This window comes from Erythrolamprus reginae, chromosome 3, assembly GCF_031021105.1.
Source record: "Erythrolamprus reginae isolate rEryReg1 chromosome 3, rEryReg1.hap1, whole genome shotgun sequence".
NCBI lineage: Eukaryota > Metazoa > Chordata > Lepidosauria > Squamata > Dipsadidae > Erythrolamprus > Erythrolamprus reginae.
Genome location: NC_091952.1, coordinates 258,965,717 through 258,984,500, shown reverse-complemented (window position 1 = coordinate 258,984,500; position 18,784 = coordinate 258,965,717). Strand labels below are relative to the sequence as shown.

General features: G+C 62.8%; 1 protein-coding gene across 17 annotated transcripts in view; it reads right to left on the bottom strand.

Moving 5' to 3' along the window:
• SCRIB (scribble planar cell polarity protein) overlaps nt 1–18,784 on the bottom strand; it is a 37,875-nt gene that overhangs the window by 13,285 nt on the left and 5,806 nt on the right. For 9 of the 17 annotated variants that reach the window (XM_070748479.1, XM_070748485.1, XM_070748480.1 and 6 more), the window contains exons 2-27: nt 17,767–17,884; nt 17,556–17,634; nt 17,282–17,371; nt 17,131–17,187; nt 16,939–17,002; nt 16,616–16,690; nt 15,981–16,125; nt 15,479–15,597; nt 15,181–15,380; nt 12,738–12,904; nt 12,511–12,638; nt 10,025–10,141; nt 9,487–9,741; nt 7,975–8,280; nt 7,377–7,439; nt 6,423–6,512; nt 6,250–6,327; nt 5,718–6,032; nt 5,481–5,561; nt 4,909–5,175; nt 4,693–4,803; nt 4,409–4,585; nt 4,199–4,315; nt 3,827–4,015; nt 3,617–3,736; nt 2,921–3,016 (exon numbers count right to left, since the gene is read on the bottom strand). In XM_070748479.1, coding sequence (XP_070604580.1) covers nt 2,921–3,016; nt 3,617–3,736; nt 3,827–4,015; nt 4,199–4,315; nt 4,409–4,585; nt 4,693–4,803; nt 4,909–5,175; nt 5,481–5,561; nt 5,718–6,032; nt 6,250–6,327; nt 6,423–6,512; nt 7,377–7,439; nt 7,975–8,280; nt 9,487–9,741; nt 10,025–10,141; nt 12,511–12,638; nt 12,738–12,904; nt 15,181–15,380; nt 15,479–15,597; nt 15,981–16,125; nt 16,616–16,690; nt 16,939–17,002; nt 17,131–17,187; nt 17,282–17,371; nt 17,556–17,634; nt 17,767–17,884 — 3,624 coding nt within the window. The remainder of the gene's footprint in view (nt 1–2,920; nt 3,017–3,616; nt 3,737–3,826; nt 4,016–4,198; nt 4,316–4,408; nt 4,586–4,692; nt 4,804–4,908; nt 5,176–5,480; nt 5,562–5,717; nt 6,033–6,249; nt 6,328–6,422; nt 6,513–7,376; nt 7,440–7,974; nt 8,281–9,486; nt 9,742–10,024; nt 10,142–12,510; nt 12,639–12,737; nt 12,905–15,180; nt 15,381–15,478; nt 15,598–15,980; nt 16,126–16,615; nt 16,691–16,938; nt 17,003–17,130; nt 17,188–17,281; nt 17,372–17,555; nt 17,635–17,766; nt 17,885–18,784) is intronic. The other 8 variants (XM_070748492.1, XM_070748496.1, XM_070748487.1 and 5 more) reach the window with 5 other exon arrangements.

The following is an 18,784-nucleotide window of genomic DNA, read 5'->3' as shown; positions in this document are numbered from 1 at the left end:
GAGGGGCGGGAGAGAAAGGTAAGAGGAGCGGGAGAGGGGAGGGAGAGAGAATAAGAGAGGAAGGAGGAGGGGGAGGCGGGAGAGAAAGGAAGAGGAGAGGGAGAGGGAGGGGGAGAGGGAGAGGCGGGAGAAAGGAAGAGGAGAGGGAAGGGGAGAGAATAAGAGAGGAAGGAGAAGGAGGGGGAGGGGGAGAGAGAGAGAGGCGGGAGAAAGGAAGAGGCGAGGGAGAGAGAATAAGAGAGGAAGGAGGAGGGGGAGGCGGGAGAGAAAGGAAGAGGAGAGGGAAGGGGAGAGAATAAGAGAGGAAGGAAGAGGAGAGGGAGAGGGAGAGGGGGGAGAAAGGAAGAGGAGAGGGAAGGGGAGAGAATAAGAGAGGAGGGAGAGGGAGAGAGAGAGAGAGGCGGGAGAAAGGAAGAGGAGAGGGAGAGAGAATAAGAGAGGAAGGAGAAGGAGGGGGAGGGGGAGGGAGAGAGAGGTGGGAGAGAAAGGAAGAGTAGAGAAGAAGAGAGGAAGGAGGAGGGGGAGGCGGGAGAAAGGAAGAGGGGAGGGAGAGAGAATAAGAGAGGAAGGAGGTGGGGGAGGCGGGAGAGAAAGGAAGAGGAGAGGGAAGGGGAGAGAATAAGAGAGGAAGGAAATGGAGGGGGAGAGGGAGAGGCGGGAGAAAGGAAGAGGAGAGGGAAGGGGAGAGAATAAGAGAGGAGGGAGAGGGAGAGAGAGAGAGAGGCGGGAGAAAGGAAGAGGAGAGGGAGAGAGAATAAGAGAGGAAGGAGAAGGAGGGGGAGGGGGAGGGAGAGAGAGGTGGGAGAGAAAGGAAGAGTAGAGAAGAAGAGAGGAAGGAGGAGGGGGAGGCGGGAGAGAAAGGAAGAGGAGAGGGAGAGAGGAGGGGGAGAGGGAGAGAGGCGGGAGAAAGGAAGAGGAGAGTGAGGGAGAGAGAATAAGAGAGGAAGGAGAAGGAGGGGGAGGGGGAGAGAGAGAGAGGCGGGAGAAAGGAAGAGGGGAGGGAGAGAGAATAAGAGAGGAAGGAGGAGGGGGAGGCGGGAGAGAAAGGAAGAGGAGAGGGAAGGGGAGAGAATAAGAGAGGAAGAGGAGAGGGAGAGGGAGGGGGAGAGAATAAGAGAGGAAGGAGATGGAGGGGGAGAGGGAGAGGCGGGAGAAAGGAAGAGGAGAGGGAGGGGGAGAGAATAAGAGAGGAGGGAGAGGGAGAGAGAGAGAGAGGCGGGAGAAAGGAAGAGGAGAGGGAAGGGGAGAGAATAAGAGAGGAAGGAGAAGGAGGGGGAGGGGGAGAGAGAGAGAGGCGGGAGAAAGGAAGAGGAGAGGGAAGGGGAGAGAATAAGAGAGGAAGGAGAAGGAGGGGGAGGGGGAGAGAGAGAGAGGTGGGAGAGAAAGGAAGAGGAGAGAAGAAGAGAGGAAGGAGGGGGAGAGGGAGACTGAAAACATCTGTCAGTCTTGGACGTCAGGGGGAGGGAGGTAAAGGGGGAGAGTGAAAAGGGAGGGGGAGAGGGGAGAGAAAGGTTTAAGGAGGGCAAGGGAGAGCGGGGGGGGAAGGATAAGAGAGCACAGAGAAGGAAAGGAGAGAAAAGATAGAAACCTAGAAGATGGACGGCAGAAGAAGACCCCCTGGTCCATCTCGTCTGCCCTTATACTATTTCCTGTATTTTATCTGAGGATGGATCTATGTTTATCCCAGGCATGTTTAAATTCAGTTACTGTGGATTTATCTACCACATCTGCTGGAAGTTTGTTCCAAGCACCTGCTACTCTTTCAGTCAAATTATATTTTCTCCCGTTGCTTCTGATGTTCCCCCCAACTCACCTCAGGTTCTGCCCCCTTGTCCCTGTGTTCCCTCCTGAACCTTATTTAACCCATTAACGTATTTAAATGTTTTGATCATGTCCCCCCTTTCCCTTCTGTCCTCCAGACTGCGGCTTAGGCTTAAGACCTTCCACCATTTTTGCAGCCCCTCTTTGGACCCCCTCAATTTGATCCGTCTCTTTTTGTAGGTGAGGTCTCCAGAACTGGACACGGTATTATTCCAAATGGGGTCTCACCAGCGCTCTATACAGCGGGGTCAGTCTCCCTCTTCCTGCTTGTGATACCTCTAGCTATGCTGCCAACCATTCTACTTTCTTTCTCTACCGCCCGATCGCACGGTTCACCCACTTGGAGACTGTCAGAAATCACGACCCCTAAATCCTTCTCTTCTGAAGTCTTTGCTAGCGCAGAACTGCCCATACAATCCTCAGATGGAGGATTCCTTTTCCTTTTACATTTGGAAACATTAAACTGCAGTTTCCATTGCTTTGACCACTTATCTAGTAAAGCTAAATCATTTGCCGCATTACAGAGGCCTCCAGGAATATGAACCCCATTGCACTTTAGAGGAAGAGGGAGGGAGAGGGGGAAAGAGGGGGAGAGAGAGACGGGAGTCCACCAAGTTCTACTGTTCTGAAAGCACCGCCGGATGCTGCCCGCCTGCCCCGTGTCCGAGGAGGACGCTTAACCCATGGGGAGGTCCAGCTGGGGAAGAAGCCACTGAGCAGGGACTGCCAAGGAGGGGGGTTGGGAGGGAGAGATGCCCCCAAGAGGGAAGGGGGAGGGACCGGCCAGGCTGCATAAGGCCAGAGCTGGCAGCCCTCGCCCTGCTTAGCCTACCTCCCTCCCTCCCGCCCCCCCCCATAAAAGCCTTCCGGCACTCCTGAGCCCCCGTGCCCCCTTCTCCCCCAGGCCCAGACTGCCCACCCTGGGGCCAGACAGAGGGACCAAGGCAGGACTCTCCCTCTGCCAGCCCCTCCCACTGCGCCCTCCAGGAGAAGGAAGAGCTCCCGGGGCTGGCCCACCCCTCCCATCCCAGTCAGAGAGGGGGGGCAACATGGCACCATCCACCCCCACCCCTGAAGGACCCCCTCCCCCGTCGCTCACGCTGCGGAGGCCTTTCTGGAGACGGGCGCTGGTGCTGCTGGGCAGAGCGGCCAAAGTGCGGTAATCCAGCTGCAAGGGCTGTGTGCTGCCCCCGTCCTGAGGAGGGAGACCGGGATGACATGACCTCAACAACCCCCCCCCACACACACAGAGACATCCAACTTCCGTTTCCCCATGGCCAAGGACGGGTTAATGAGGGGGGGCTTGGCAGAATCAAGGACCCTCCTCCTGGCTTGCAACGGTCACTGACAAAGCAGAAGGCAGCAGAGAATTCATGTCACAATTCCCTTGACCGCCTGCCCCGTCTCCCTCCCCCTTCTTCAGTCTTTTGGGGGGGCCCTCCTGTGCCCCGTCTCTCCCCCTCCCCCCCTGGCAGTCTCAGAGGGACTAGTGGCACCTCCTGCGGAAGAGACCTCAGGGGGCCAGGAGGAGGATGCTGGGGGTGGGGGTGGCAATCGAAGCTGCCCAAAGGAGATCAGCTCAGATGTCGGGGTGGGGGTGGGGGACGGGACGGACACCTCATCAGAAACGGCCCCCCAAGGAGGAAGACAGGCGGCCAAGAGGGAACCGAAGGGGGGCAGACCTGCCGCCTGACAGGTGAGGTTCAAGGGAAGAACTGCTGGCACCCCCCCAGCCCCCTCCTGACCCCCTCCCGGAGGGAGGCCTGGTCCAAAGAGGGGGGGGTGTCTCCCTCACCTTCTGCAGGAGATCCGCCTCCTCCGGGCTGGGGTCTCGGTCGATGGACGAGATGCTCTCCAGGCTGTTCTTGCGCCCAATGCCGGCCGCGAAGGGGTTGGCGATGATCCCGGGAGACATCTGTGGGGCAGGGGGAGAGGGGGATGTGTTCAGGCCTGGCGGTAGGGCGGCCCTTCCCTGGACCGAGGGGGCGGGCAGAGGGCCACCCACCTCCAGGGCAGCCGCGGCCTTGGGGTCGAAGCCCTGGCAGACCAGCACCAGCAGCCGGTCCCCCACGGACCGCAGCACCTGCACCGCCTCCGTGTGGGTCAAGCCCAGCAGGCTCTGCTGGTTCACCTCCAGGATGCGCAGGCCCGTCCGCAGCCGGCCGTCGCGGGCCGCGGCCCCTGCAGAGCTGACCTGAAAGGCACCAAGGGAGTGTGGGGAGGGAGCGGCACAGCGGAGGGGGGGCCCTCACAGGATACCCCGGCTTCAAAGGGGGGGCTGCCCTTCGGTTGTGTGTGGGGGCCTCCTCCTGCAAGCCAGACAGGCGCAGGGCAATGCGCTGCCCCCCCCGGCTGCCCCCCTCGCCCGGCCAACTACCTTGGAGATGAAGACCCCCTCGTCGGTGGGGTCGAAGGGGTTCCCCGCGTGGCCCTTGGCGCCCCCTCGGATGCTGATGCCCAGCTTCTCTCCCGGCCGCTTCTCAATGGAGATCTCCTGTCACGGGACACACGGACCAGGGGGTCAGTTGGGGGGCACAAGAGCCTTGAGCAGAGGGCGGGGGTGGGGTGGAGGGGGCAGCTTCCCTACCTCCATTCCAGGCGGGGGAGGGTCTCGCCGGACCACCATCCGGAGCTCCGGGTCGCTGGAGAGCAGGGCGCTGACCGCCTCTTGGTGGGTGGCCTGGCGCAGGTCGAGGCCGTTGACCTCCAGGATTCGGTCCCCCACATGCAGGCCGCTGTGGGAGGCCAGGCCCTGCGGGACGACCTGCACAGGGGGGGGGGGGAGGCGGGAGGGAGGCAGGTCTGCAGGAGAGCCCCTCTGCGGCCCTTCCCCCTCCCGGTGTTTGTGGGTGTGTGTGTGTGTGTGCCTACCTTGGAAATGAAGACTCCTGGCTCGTGGATGCCAAAAGGGTGGCTGGAGTGGTCGCTGCCCCCCACGATGCTGAGGCCGAGGGGACCCCCGGCCTTCACCAGGCAGACCTCCTGCAAGCACAAGACGAGGGTTCCTGAGGGTCCCTGGGGGGCCAGCTGCCTCTCCCGGGCGAGAGGGGGGGGAGCCCAGTGGCCACGCCAGCCCTGGTCACCTACCTCGGAGGGGTACTGGCCCTCCCTGCCTCCAGGCATCTGGCTCCTGGGGGGGCAGGCGGCTTCCTCCTCCTGCTCCTCCGGCGGGGCCCCTCCCTGGGGGAGTAGAGGCGGTGGCGAGGGGGCCGGGGGTGCTTGCGACCCCCCAGGCAGGTCCTTCTCGTGGGCCACTGTCTCTCTTTCCACCAGCAGAGCAATGGTGGGCGGGGAGGCGGTCAGCAGGCCCACCGCCTGATCGTGCCGGGCTTCCGTCATGTCCACCCCATTAATCTAAAAACGGCCCCCAAACAGGGTCAGAAGGGTGGGTGGGTGGAGGGGACCTTCTGGGCCAGGATCTCCCCCCCCACTCTATTTTGGGTGGGGAAAGGAGGAAAGGGAGGTCACACCCTCCAGCAGGGAAGATGGAAGCCAGCACAGGCGAGGCCCCCCGGGGGCTCCCCCCTCCACCTCCGCTCCCATAGCTGTGGGGCCAGGGAAGGCTTAGGCGGGAGGGGGAGGAGAAAATGGCTCAGCCTGCGGAGCCTTCCTCAGCACCCAGAAGGGGCTCCCGCCACCCCCCGGCCCCCTGCTCTCACCAGGATGACCCTGTCGCCCACTCGCAGCGTTCCTTCCCGGTGGGCAGCCCCCCCGTCCGCAATCCGGGAGACGAAGATCCCCTGCAAAGGGAGGGTGGCATCACCGGGGCCCCCGGGTCAATCGCGGAGGGTCCCAGCTTCTTCCCATGGGGGGTGGGGAACTCAATTGTCCAGGGGAGGCAGGGGGAGCAAAGTATCCCCAGCAGGAAAGGGGTCCTCCGCCACCACCGCTCTCACCGTGTCACCTGGCCGGTACGGGGTGGAGCCCTTGCCGCCGGCAATGCTGAAGCCCAGGCCCCGCTCGTTCCGCACCAGGCAGGCCGAGAGGCGCTCGGTTGGGCCGATGTCCTTTGCGCCCACGGCCAAGTGCAGCCCTCCACGCCATTCCCGGGGACTGTAATCGTCTTCGGGCCGCAGCGGCGTCACCGTGATGGCGTTCTCAGGCTCCACCATCCGCTCCCGTAACACTGTCATGGAGACGCTGCTGCCCGAGCCCCGGAGGGCCTCCACCGCCACGTGATGCTCGGCGCCATGCAGGGATACCCCATTCACCTGCGGGGCAGGGAGAGGCCCTCTGAACCGGTGTGCCCCGAGGACCCCAGGCCTTCCAGACGGCTGGGCCGGGGCCCGAGAGGGCAGAACCGGGATGGGGTAACCACCGGCCCCAAAGCCACCGTTTGGCCAAGGCAGGCCACCCTGTCAGCCCCATGGGCCAGAGCCTCACGCCAGGCCTAGTGCCCCCAGAGGCTGCCCCCCCCCCGGGACCTACCTCCAGGAGCTTGTCCCCCACACGCACCCCGGCCTGTGCTGCCGGCCCCTCCTCTGACACACGGGAGATGAAGACGCCCTTGGGAGGGGGAAGGAGGGGGAGAGGTCTGTGGGAACCAACTCCCCCCAGCAGCTGCGCCCAGCCCCCCCCCAAAGACTGACCCCGGCCCTCACCTCATCATCTCCCTTGTAAGGGGTGGAGCCTTTGCCCCCCGCAATGCTGATGCCCAGGCCGCCCGTCTGCCGCACAATCGTCAGAGCCAGCTGGAAACCAAGCAGAGGGGGGGACGGGGCCCATGGGTGCCTGCCCTCCTCCTGGGTCGGCCGGGGGACCCCCCCACCCCATGGGGGCCCTTCAGGTTGTTCGCCTGGGCAGGGTCCCTGCAACTCAGGGCTGCGACCGGGCCAAAGGCACTGGGGCTGGCTGTGAGGGGCAAGAGCCCCTTGGCCTCGCTGCAGCAGGCGCCCCGCTGGAGGTCAGCGGCCGGGAGGGGGGTGGGGTAGCAGCCCTGGAGGGACGGAGGCCGCCATGCCTTCCACAGGCTGATCGCTTTGCCCCCCACTCCACGCCCGCTCATCCGTGGCCAACTCCTGGTGAAACGGCCCCCAGCGGCCCCCCTTTGCAGACGATGATCAGAGCCCCCTGCCCAGGAAGCCTCCTGCTCCCCCAAGGAGCCCTGCAGGGCTGGAAAGGAAGCAGAGGGGCAGAGACAGCAAAGCGGGGGGTGGTCAAGTGGAGGCGGGGAGCCATTCTGGGATTTCAGGGACCCCGCCGCCTCCCCCCCTTTTCTAAAAGCGGAAGAGAGCCCAGCGGGAGAAGACCAGCCACCAACGCTGCTGCACCGGGCGTGAAAGGAGCCGAGAGCCCCCGCCTGGGAAGGGCCACGGGAGGAGGGTCCACTGCCCGGCCACGAGGAGCAGTAGGGCAGGGAGCCCACAGGACCGCCACCGGTCTCTCTTAGGGGTCACAAAAAGCCACCTGGCCTCTGTGGGAAGCGAGAGCCGCTCCAAAGGGCCGGGCCCGGAAGAGAAGGGGCCCATCGGCACAAGGAGAGCCCCCCCGGGCCCTTCCCCTCCCCAGCTGAGAGGAGGGGAGGAGGCGGCCAGGGAAAGAGGGGCGGTACAGACCTCTTCCTCCTCAATGCGAGCGGGCTCAATCAGCAGATTATTGGCTTGATCAAACGACACCCCCTGTTAGGACAGCAACCGGCAGAGGCGGGGGGCGGATTAGTGGGAAGCCCCAGGCCACCACCAGGGGGGGGGAAGCAGGCAGGCAGGCAAGCAGGCAGACCCCACCCAGCACCGAGAGGCCACACCAGAGAGAGAGAGAGAGAGAGAGAGACACCAAGAGCAGGCAGAGTGGGGGATCCTCCTAACTGCCGCCCCCCAGTGAAGACCCCCTAATGCCCCTCTTGGCAAGGCCAGCAGAGTGAGAGAGGGCCAGGCGAAGAGGCAGCACAGCAGCCGGAAGCCCTGCGGCCTGGGGGACGAGAGGCAGCCAGACTGCCCTGGATCTGGGGGCAAGAACCCCCCGTGCGCCAGGGACTCCCCAGCAGGGAGAGCAACAAGCAAGGGACCCCCCGCCTGCAACCCACCTGGGACACCTCCCCACCCTCCAGAGGGCAGTCGAGTGGGTGAGCCCCACCCTGCCACTACCGGGGCCAGGAGGGAGAAGGCCCGGGTCTCTCCCCACTCCCCGCCCCACTTCTGTCAACCCCCTCCTCACCTTGACCGAGGGTGGGACCACCGTGTCCCCCTCGCTGGCCGCCTCCTCTTGGCCCCACTCCGCCTGCTCCGGGGCCTCCTCCTGCTTCTCCTCCTCTCCCTCCTCCTGGGGGCCCCCACCAGCCCCAAAGCCCTGCAGGAGGGCCACCACCGCCTCCGGCCGGGGCAGCTGAGCAATGCGGAAGTGCTTCTTGTAGTGGGGCGTGTCTTTGCGGATCAGCCGCTGCTTTCCGGTGGGGAACGGGGGGCTCTCCTCCCCCTCCTCCTCCCTGCGAACCAGGGTGTCCTCCGCGAAGTGCACCGTGGGCTGCAAAGAGACCCCCACAGGGGCAGGGTCAAGCAGGGAGGGGGGAGCGCAGGGGCTACCCTGCCTGCCAGCCAACCCCCTCCCCCAGGCCGCTCAAGAAAGCCACACCTGTGAGGGAGGGGCATCTCTCGCGCCTGGGAGACACCGGGGGGGTGGGTTTCTGAGCTGCTCCACGTTCCAGGGGTGCTGCCGACTCCCCCCCACTTGTGCCGTGGTCCCCCTGGCAGTTGCTCTCCAGCCGCCATACCCCCTCCCCGGGCAGAGGAGCCAGGCAGAAGGGGGCCCCTCCCGCTGCTTCCCCAGGGGCTCGGCAGAGAGCCCGGAAGAGTTGGGCAGCTGTGCCTTCCCTCCCTCACCTGGGGTGGGTCTCCCCTCCCCAGCCCCGAGGCTTTAAAGGGCCATCTCGGCTGTAGGACACTGGCCGAGACCCCTGGCCCCTCTGCTGTGGGAGGGAAGGCCTCGTGGGGGCCTCAGCAAAGGAGACTCGGGGGGGGGGGGTCGCTCTGCCTCGGGCTTTCCCCAGGCTGTGGGCTGGTCCACTGGGCCTGGCTCTGCTTCTGGGGTGGGTCTCCATTTGGGCAGCGGTCATCAAGGAGCCCCTGCCCCCCATTGCTGGTGGGGAAGAGGCAGGGAAAGGCCTGGGGGAGATGGGCAGGGGCAGCTGGGGGCCCCATGCAGGCAGCCCTCCTTCCCAGCTCTGCTGCCAGCTGAGGGGAGGGGGTTGGAAGGGGAGCGGGGAAGGGGCAGGTGGCAGACTGGACACCCAGGTAAGCCGCTTAGTCCTTTCCTTCTCGGCTGCATTTATCAGACAGCCTGGCGCTGGGTTCTAGGCAGATGACGGGGCTTTAGGGCTGGGGGGGGGGGGCTTATGGCAAAAGGGAAGCTGGACCGAAGGCCGTTGGATCACCTCCTGGGGCGGCTCCCAATCAGCTGCCTTTCCGGGGGTGGAAGAGCAGCCGGTCAGAGGCAGGAGGCTCCCAGCTTTGGGGCCCTGACCGCCTGCTGGCTTGACCCGCGGCCGTCTTCAGCCTCCCCGCCCCATTCCTGGGCTGCCGGGGGGGGGGGGGGGCTCCTGGAGGGGAGCAGGCGAGGGGCCCGCCATGTCCAAATCGGGCGGAAAGGCTGCAGGGTCACCAAGCGGGGAGAGCAGCCGGGACCCTGGGCCTACGGAGGAGCTGCCCCCTTGAGAGGCCTCCCGGCTCCTACCTCCGAGTACTCCACCTCCTGCTCCTCTTCCGGGCCCTCCTCCTCCTCCTCCTCCTCCGGGGCCGCCTGGCCTTTTCCCTCGGCCATCAGCTTCCTCCCTCCCTCCAGCAGGGCCTCTGCTGCTGCTGCGCCCTCGGGCTGTGGCGCCTCTCGCCCCTCTTCCTCCTCCTCCTCCGGGCTGCCGTGGGCAGAGAGCGTGCTGCCAGAGCCCCGGGAGACTTCGCTGTGGTTGGAGGCGGCACTCAGCCTCTTGCCCTGTGGGGGAGAGGAGCTGGCTGAGGACCTGGGCACTGCTCAGCTGGTGGTGGCAAGCCTGGCCTTTGCTCCCGGGGCCACCACAGTCACTTTGGGAGGCCCTGCCAGGAAAGGGAGGAGGCGAGGTCCGAGGCCAGGCGAGGAAGGGGTGCCAGGGACTGGGGACCAGACGCCTCTCCAAGGGGCCAGGCTGGTGCGGAGGGCAAGGCACCCATGGAGACCCGGGGCCATCCGAGGGGCATCTCTCGACAAGGCTACCTGACCTCTGGCAGAAGCTGCCCACCTCAGAGCTCACGGAGTCTCGCTTAGCTGCTGCGGAGGCCTCACTGCGCCGCACTTCCATTCCCTTCTTCATGGACTTCAGCTCACTGGGGTGCGGAGTGGCCCTTCGCTGCAGCCCCTGCCAAAACCGTCGGGGGGAGAGGGGAGCGAGAAGCGGGCAGGTGAGGGGCATGGCGGGGCTCCTCCTCGTCTCCCTCCCTGCCCCTGCTCCTGCCCTCACCCTCCTCTCAGTGCCAGCTTCCTCCTCCTCCTCCTCTTCCAACCCTCACCCTCCTCTCAGTGCCAGCTTCCTCCTCCTCCTCCTCCAACCCTCACCCTCCTCTCAGTGCCAGCTTCCTCCTCCTCCTCTTCCAACCCTCACCCTCCTCTCAGTGCCAGCTTCCTCCTCCTCCTCCTCCTCCTCCAACCCTCACCCTCCTCTCAGTGCCAGCTTCCTCCTCCTCCTCCTCTTCCAACCCTTACCCTCCTCTCAGTGCTAGCTTCCTCCTCCTCCTCCTCCAACCCTCACCCTCCTCTCAGTGCTAGCTTCCTCCTCCTCCTCCAACCCTCACCCTCCTCTCAGTGCTAGCTTCCTCCTCCTCCTCCTCCAACCCTCACCCTCCTCTCAGTGCCAGCTTCCTCCTCCTCCTCCTCCTCCTCCAACCCTCACCCTCCTCTCAGTGCCAGCTTCCTCCTCCTCCTCCTCCTCCAACCCTCACCCTCCTCTCAGTGCCAGCTTCCTCCTCCTCCTCCTCTTCCAACCCTTACCCTCCTCTCAGTGCCAGCTTCCTCCTCCTCCTCCTCCAACCCTCACCCTCCTCTCAGTGCCAGCTTCCCCCTCCTCTTCTTCCAACCCTCACCCTCCTCTCAGTGCCAGCTTTCTCCTCCTCCTCCTCCAACCCTCACCCTCCTCTCAGTGCCAGCTTCCTCCTCCTCCTCCAACTCTCACCCTCCTCTCAGTGCCAGCTTCCTCCTCCTCCAACTCTCACCCTCCTCTCAGTGCCAGCTTCCTCCTCCTCTTCCAACCCTCACCCTCCTCTCAGTGCCAGCTTCCTCCTCCTCCTCCAACCCTCACCCTCCTCTCAGTGCCAGCTTCCTCCTCCTCTTCCAACCCTCACCCTCCTCTCAGTGCCAGCTTCCTCCTCCTCCTCCAACTCTCACCCTCCTCTCAGTGCCAGCTTCCTCCTCCTCCTCCTCCTCCAACCCTCACCCTCCTCTCAGTGCCAGCTTCCTCCTCCTCCTCCTCCAACCCTCACCCTCCTCTCAGTGCCAGCTTCCTCCTCCTCCTCCTCTTCCAACCCTCACCCTCCTCTCAGTGCCAGCTTCCTCCTCCTCCTCCTCCAACCCTCACCCTCCTCTCAGTTCCAGCTTCCCCCTCCTCTTCTTCCAACCCTCACCCTCCTCTCAGTGCCAGCTTCCTCCTCCTCCTCTTCCAACCCTCACCCTCCTCTCAGTGCCAGCTTCCTCCTCCTCCAGGCCCTCACCCTCCTCTCAGTGCCAGCTTCCCCCTCCTCTTCTTCCAACCCTCACCCTCCTCTCAGTGCCAGATTCCTCCTCCTCCTCCAACTCTCACCCTCCTCTCAGTGCCAGCTTCCTCCTCCTCCTCCTCCTCCAACCCTCACCCTCCTCAGTGCCAGCTTCCCCCTCCTCTTCTTCCAACCCTCACCCTCCTCTCAGTGCCAGCTTCCTCCTCCTCCTCCTACCCTCACCCTCCTCAGTGCCAGCTTCCTCCTCCTCCTCCAACTCTCACCCTCCTCTCAGTGCCAGCTTCCTCCTCCTCTTCCAACCCTCACCCTCCTCTCAGTGCCAGCTTCCTCCTCCTCCTCCAACTCTCACCCTCCTCTCAGTGCCAGCTTCCTCCTCCTCCAACCCTCACCCTCCTCTCAGTGCCAGCTTCCTCCTCCTCTTCCAACCCTCACCCTCCTCTCAGTGCCAGCTTCCTCCTCCTCCTCCAACTCTCACCCTCCTCTCAGTGCCAGCTTCCTCCTCCTCCTCCTCCAACCCTCACCCTCCTCTCAGTGCCAGCTTCCTCCTCCTCCTCCTCCAACCCTCACCCTCCTCTCAGTGCCAGCTTCCTCCTCCTCCTCCTCCAACCCTCACCCTCCTCTCAGTGCCAGCTTCCTCCTCCTCCTCCTCCAACCCTCACCCTCCTCTCAGTGCCAGCTTCCCCCTCCTCCTCTTCCAACCCTCACCCTCCTCTCAGTGCCAGCTTCCTCCTCCTCCTCTTCCAACCCTCACCCTCCTCAGTGCCAGCTTCCTTCTCCTCCTCTTCCAACCCCCACCCTCCTCTCAGTGCCAGCTTCCTCCTCCTCCTCTTCCAACCCTCACCCTTCTCAGTGCCAGCTTCCTCCTCCTCCTCTTCCAACCCTCACCCTCCTCTCAGTGCCAGCTTCCTCCTCCTCCTCTTCCAACCCTCACCCTTCTCAGTGCCAGCTTCCTCCTCCTCCTCTTCCAACCCTCACCCTCCTCTCAGTGCCAGCTTCCTCCTCCTCCTCTTCCAACCCTCACCCTCCTCTCAGTGCCAGCTTCCTCCTCCTCCTCCATCCGAGAGTCCTCCATGAACTGGATCACGCTGACGCGGTTGGGGTTGTCCTCTGGTGCCCAGCTCTCCTCCAGGCTGTTCTGCAGTAGGTTCTCTGCAGGGGAGGCCAAGGGGGAGGGGGCTGGGTGTGAGGGGGAGCCGGGCTGCCCACCCACTGCCCCCCCGGAGAGGCTGGGCCCTGCGGCCCCTTTACCTGAGCTGACTGAGGGCTGCTGGGGCAACAGGTAGCAGGTCAGCACTTTCTGCCCGGTGCTCTCGTCCTCCTCCGTCTGGAACCTCAGCATGGGCTGCGACTGGTTCTCCGCCAGCCAGAGGGCCTTCAGGTGCAGGTTGGTCAGGGCGAAGGGCAGGTGCTGTAGCCTGCGTCCGTGCAAAGCGGTCAGTGGGGAGGGGCGCCCTCTGTCTGTCTTACCCCCCCCCCCCCCCAATCTCTGGCCCAAAAGCTGCCACTTTCCCCGCACACGGAGTGAGCTCTGGGCAAGGGGCGTCCCCAGGAATAAGGGACCTGGGCGGAGTGGGGGGGGGGGGCTGGAGCTGCACTCCCCGGGTGGCCCAGCAGTGTATACGAGGGGCGAGGGCCCCTGGGTGCTAGAGAGGCCCACCGGACGGAGCCGTAGGTCACCCCGGGGCTGGCTCCCTGGACCGCCACGGCAAAGGGGCCGGGGGATGTGGGGCTGAGCAGCCCCTCCCTGAGGCAACGGAGTGTTTCTGCAGCACGTTCTCCAGCCCCACCTGGCAGGCAGCGGGATTGTCCGAAAGGATCAACTCCCCTGGACCAACCAGCAGGGAAGCAGCGGTTGAGGGAGAGAGAGGGACCGGCCGGCTGGCTTGAATTTACCAGCCCCCCCACTGCAATTAATTCATTCATTAAAATTTCTATGCCCACCAACCCCCGAGGGACCCAGGGTGGCTCACAACTGAAAACAGGTGCGGTCAATATAGAAGAGGTTTTGTGGGCCGACCTCCCTAATTATTCCGCCAGGGTCAAGGGTCTCAGGCCTGTCGCAAAAGCCAGGGCTTTAGGGCTTTCTGGAAGGCCACTAGGGTGGGGGCAGTGCAGACCCCATGAGGTAGCTGGTTCCAGAGAGTCAGGGCCATCCCAGAGAAGATCCTGTAGCTGACCCAGAGATGACTGGTCACTGGGAGCTGTGTGATAGGAGGTGGTCTCGAAGATAGTCTGGCCATGTAGGGCTTTAAAAGTAATGACCAACACCTTGAATTGTGCCCGGAGACCAATTGGGAGGCAGTGCAGCTCATGAAGAATGGATGCAGTGTGGTTGTATCTGCGTGCACTCACCACAGCTTGCACAGCTGTATTCTGGACTAACTCTGATCACTCTTCAAGGGTAGCCCCATGTAGAGCGCGTTGCAATCATCTAACCATGAGGTGACCAGGGCATGAGTGACTGTGAGAAGAGCCTCCTGATCCACGTAGAGTTGCAACTGGTGCACTAGGCGAACCTGTTCAAAGGTCCCCTAGCTACAGATGTTGGTCTTCTCATAGCTTTGAGTCTAGGAAGACCCCCAAATTGCAAACCTGGTCTGAGGGGGACAATTTCTCCCCCCCAGAACCAAGGATGGACAGTCCATATAGTCTTTCGGGGGCAATACCCACAGCCACTCGGTCTTCTCAGGGTTCGGCCTGAGCCTGTTAACTCCCATCCAGACCCTCACTGCCTCCAGGCACCAGTATATCACATCCACTGCTTCATTGATCTGACACGGGGTGGAGATATATCACTGGGTGTCATCAGCATATTGACGATACCTCACCCCATGTCATTGGATGATCTCACCCAGTGGTTTCATATAGATGTTAAATAGAAGAGGAGAGAGGACCAAACCCTCTGGCACCTGCAAAACAGGGGTCTAGGGCTCAACCTCTGTCCTCCTACCAACACCGACTGCAACTGACCAGAGAGATAGGAAGAGAACCACCCTTATAAGGAGCCTCCCACTCCCAAAGTCATCGCAGAAGGCTACCATGGTCAATGATATCGAAAGCAGCTGAGAGGTCAAGTAGCACCAAGATGGAGGAATGACCCCCACCTCAGGCTCACCAGAAATCATCCATCAGAGTGACCAAAACAGTTTCTGTGCTGTAGCCAGGCCTGGAGCCCAATTGAAAAGGGTCTAGATAATTCATTTCATCCAATGACCATAGGGTAGGTTGAAGACCGGACAAAAGTTCTTTCCGTCTGCTAGATCCAGGAAAGACTTCTTGAGGAGGGGCCTCACAATCGCTTCCTTCAATGTTTGTGGGAACGACCCCTCCCTCAAAGAGGCCCTAACCATAGCATGGGGTCAGCCTCGTGCCGCCTCCCTGCTGGCTGAAACCAACCAGGAGAGGCACAGTTCCCACCAACGTGTGGAGGAGCTCATGGCTCCCACAGCCTTGTCCACATCCTCAGGAGTTGCGGGATCAAATTCATCCCACACATTAGGACTAAGTCCTGCCCCTGTCATCTCAGTTGGGATTGCCCAATCAGAGTCCTAGGCAACTTTGTCCTGAAGGAGGGAATGCATCACCCTAAAGGTGTGGGGGGGGGGGGCTGGCATGGGGGGTGTCCCCTGGCCCTGGTGGCAATTCGGAGCCCAGGCTGATCTCCCGCCCTCTCCCCCTCCCCCGGCCGTACCGGTTGCCTGCGACGTCCAGCACGTGGAGCTCAGCAGTGCCCGCCAGCTCTGGGGGCAGCCCCCCCAGGCAGTTGTCCCGGAGGGAGAGGACGTTCAGGCTGCTGCAGCCCCCGATCTCGGCAGGGAGCACCGCCAGGCGGTTCCGGTCCACGTTGAGGTTGGTCAGCTTGCTGAGCTTCCCCAGAGACCTGGGCAGGGTCTGAGAGAAGAGGAGGCATGAGAACCGCCACTCGGGGCAGACCAGCTGGCTCCGGCCCCTCCGCAGGCACGGACATCCTCTGTGCACCCCCCCCCCACCTGCAACAGGTTCTCCGTGAGGATCAGCTCCGAGAGGTTAGCGCAGTCCCCGATGGCTTCGGTCATCTCCGTGAGACGGTTCTGGTCCACCTTCAGGATGGAGAGCTGCTTCAGCTGGCCTGAGCAAAGGTCAAGAGAGCCCCGGTGACCCTGTGCGGCCAGGGGAGCTGCAGGAGATGCGTGGCCAGAGGGAGCCGAGGAGGCTGCCCGGGCCCTGAGACGGAGGAGCAGCCCTTCCCCAGCGCCCCTCTCGAGGGGAGGCCCGCAGGGGCATCGGAGGGCAGGAGGCAGAAGGGTCCTCGGGCAAGAGCCCCCCCTCCCCCCAGACAGGAAAGGGCAGCAGAGAGGAGCGAGACCAAGAGCCATAACACCAGTCACGGCTCTTAACAGACGCTGAAAAAGGTCTTTCCCCCACGAAGCTTTGGTCCTTCCACTTCCCTGCCAATCAACGGTGCTCAGAGGCTCCAGGGACAGAGACCTCAACGCGTGGCCACGCACTCACCGATGCCGTCGGGAATCCCCTCCAGCAGGTTCTGCGACAGGAGCAGGTCCGTCAGCGCCGCCAGGCCGCCGATCTCCTCGGGCAGCTGCTCCAGCTTGTTCTCGGAGACGTCGAGGCAGACCAGTCGGCGGAGGTTGCCCAGCTCCTGGACAGGGAGAGGCCGGGCGGGCTCAGACGGCTGCTCCACCACGAGCCCAGCCGCCTGCCCTGCACTGGGGGCTCCCAGGCGCTCCTCGGGCCCCTCCCCCCTGGCCGCCTTCCCCCTTTGGCCCCCCCTGAAATCCAGAGCCGTGTTCCCCCCCCCCGGCAACTCCATCCCCCTCCCACACGGGAAAGGGGCACTCAGCTTCCTACATCATCCTGATTATTGTTGTTGTTGTTGTTATTATTAATCATCTATTGGGCTTATCTTCTGCCCCTCTCTGGGGACGCTAGCGGCATCTTTGTTTCCAATGAAGCCCCTGGGGGGTGGGGGGGAGGCCTAAGTCCACCGGCCTGGGTCTTCCGTCTGGCTTTGCCTCAGCCCTCAGACACCCCCCCGGGGAGCTTCCCCTTGGAGCCACTGGAGGGGGGGGCAGAGGCACCTGAGTCCAAGGCCGCTGCAGGAAAAGAGGGGGGAGGGGAGGGGGGCTCACCGGGGGCAGGCAGGTGAGCTGGTTCCTGTCCAGCCAGAGCTCGCGCAGGTTTGGCAGGGCGCCCAGGGTATCCGGCTGCGAAGGAGAAGAGCACAACATCGCTCTCTGTGGCACACACACACTCACACACACACACAGAGCGCCTTCCTCCAGGCCCAGCCCCCAAGGGCCCTGCTGGGGGAGGAGAGCGGAGACTGGAGGAGGGAGGGAGGGAGGAGGAAGGGCCCTTCCCAAGCGCAGGGCCCAGGGGCCGAGTTCAGCAGCAGCAGCACCACCGGCTGGGGGGGTGGCGTGGGGGGGGGGGGAGGAAAGGCTGCGCTTACCAAGACCTCCAGGTCGTTGCCCCCCAGGTCCAGCTGCTCCAACTTCACAAGGAAGGAGAGGGAGCTGCAGAAGGTGGAGAGAGAGCCGGGGGGGAGGGGTGAGTCGGGCGGGGGCCTTGAGAGAGACCCCAGGGGCTGCACACCCACTCCCCCCCATTCTCCCCCCCAGCCAGGGCAGGGGCTGGCACTCACGCCGGGAGGCACTTCAGCAAGTTCTCTCGGAGCTCCAGGGTCACCAGGTTGGCCAGGCTGTGGGCGGAAGGGGAGCCCAGGGGCTGCTGAGCGGAAGGAAGAGTGGCTGCCCCCCCTCGCCCCCTCCCCTCCATGCCGGGCAGGGACTCACTTGCCAACGTCGCTGGGGAGGGTCTGCAGGGAGACGTCGTTCAAGGCCAGGTGGCCCAGGTTGCGCAGCTGGGTGAAGCCCTCGGGGAGCCTGGCGGGAGGAGCAGGGGGCGGGCAGGTGAAGCCCCCCTCCCCCAGGGAAATCGGTCTGCGGGCCCCTCCAGACCCCCGAGGGGAGGGGGCTGGCCCTCTTGGCCTGTCCCAGGGCAGCCCCCCAGACACTAGTGCCCCTGCAGGCACAGCCCCCCTGCACCCCCGCCAGGCTCCTCCCCTACCTGGACAGAGGGTTCCCGCTGAAGTCGGCGATCTCAAGGGCCTTGCAGAACTTGATGCTCTCGGGAATCTCGGGGATGTCTGGAGCCCAAAGGGGGTCAGGCCGGAGTCAGAGAGGGAGGGAGGGAGGGGGCTCAAGGCCAAGCAACACCCACCCCCATAGGATGCGCCCCAGCACAGAGCGGGAGGGCAGCGCGAGGGCCCCTGACCCACCATTGCGGGAGATGTCCAGCTCCACCAGCTGCATGAAATTGGCCACTTCGGGAGGGAGGCGCTGGATCTCATTGTCGCTCAGGCCCAGCCGGCGCAGGTTCAGGAGCCGGAAGAAAGGCTGCGGGCAGAGAGGGAGGGGCTGCTGCCTGCTTGGGAGAGAAGCCCCAGCCGGCCAATCCCCCCTTCCCCTCCCCTGTTCTATCCCCTGGTCAGGGCTTTTTAATTAAAAAACCTTTCTTCGGAGAGAGTAACAAGGAAAGAGCTCGCAAGGTCAGTAAGGACATTCAGAGCAAAGTGGAGCCATGGAAAAACCCCTGCAAAGACTTAGGGCTTGGGAAACATTCTTTGCAAGCCGGTAAGAGCTGGGAACATTCTTAGCACCTGGTTAGGGCTGGAAGAAACTTACTCAGAGCACGTTAGAGCCATGGAAAAAACCCTGCAAAGACTTAGGGCTTGGAGAACATTCTTCATTGCAGAGAGTAACAATGAAGGAGCCTGCAAGGGAAGAGCTGGGAAGATTGTTAGCAGCTTTAATGTAAATTTATATTACTCTTAATTGATTTTTATCTTCAATATATCTGTTACTTTATCGGCTATATTTCATTTTAACATTGATTTGTCTATGGATTTCGAGTTGTTGGCTCTTAGGCTTGTAAGTTCACCTGTCTTCGTTCATCATTTTTTCTGGATTTTGTGGAGTAATTAGTCAAGCGGTGTTGTCTTTTACTTGTATACTTTTTATTCCGCTAGACACATGTCTTGGTCAAGGATTGATATGATGTGGGTGTCCTTAGAATTGTTAACAAACACACAATACATGGACATTGAGTCAGGCACATGGCCCGGTCATAAGCCAATAATGAGAATCAGGGAACTAGATGGACATTAAATCAGGAAAGTTTAAAGGAGAAAGACTTCCAGGATTACGTAAGAAAAGAAATGGATTTATTCTTCAAAGAAAACCATAGTGACGAAGACACATAAACGCTACAAATGTGGCTGAGGCTAAGGCGTATTT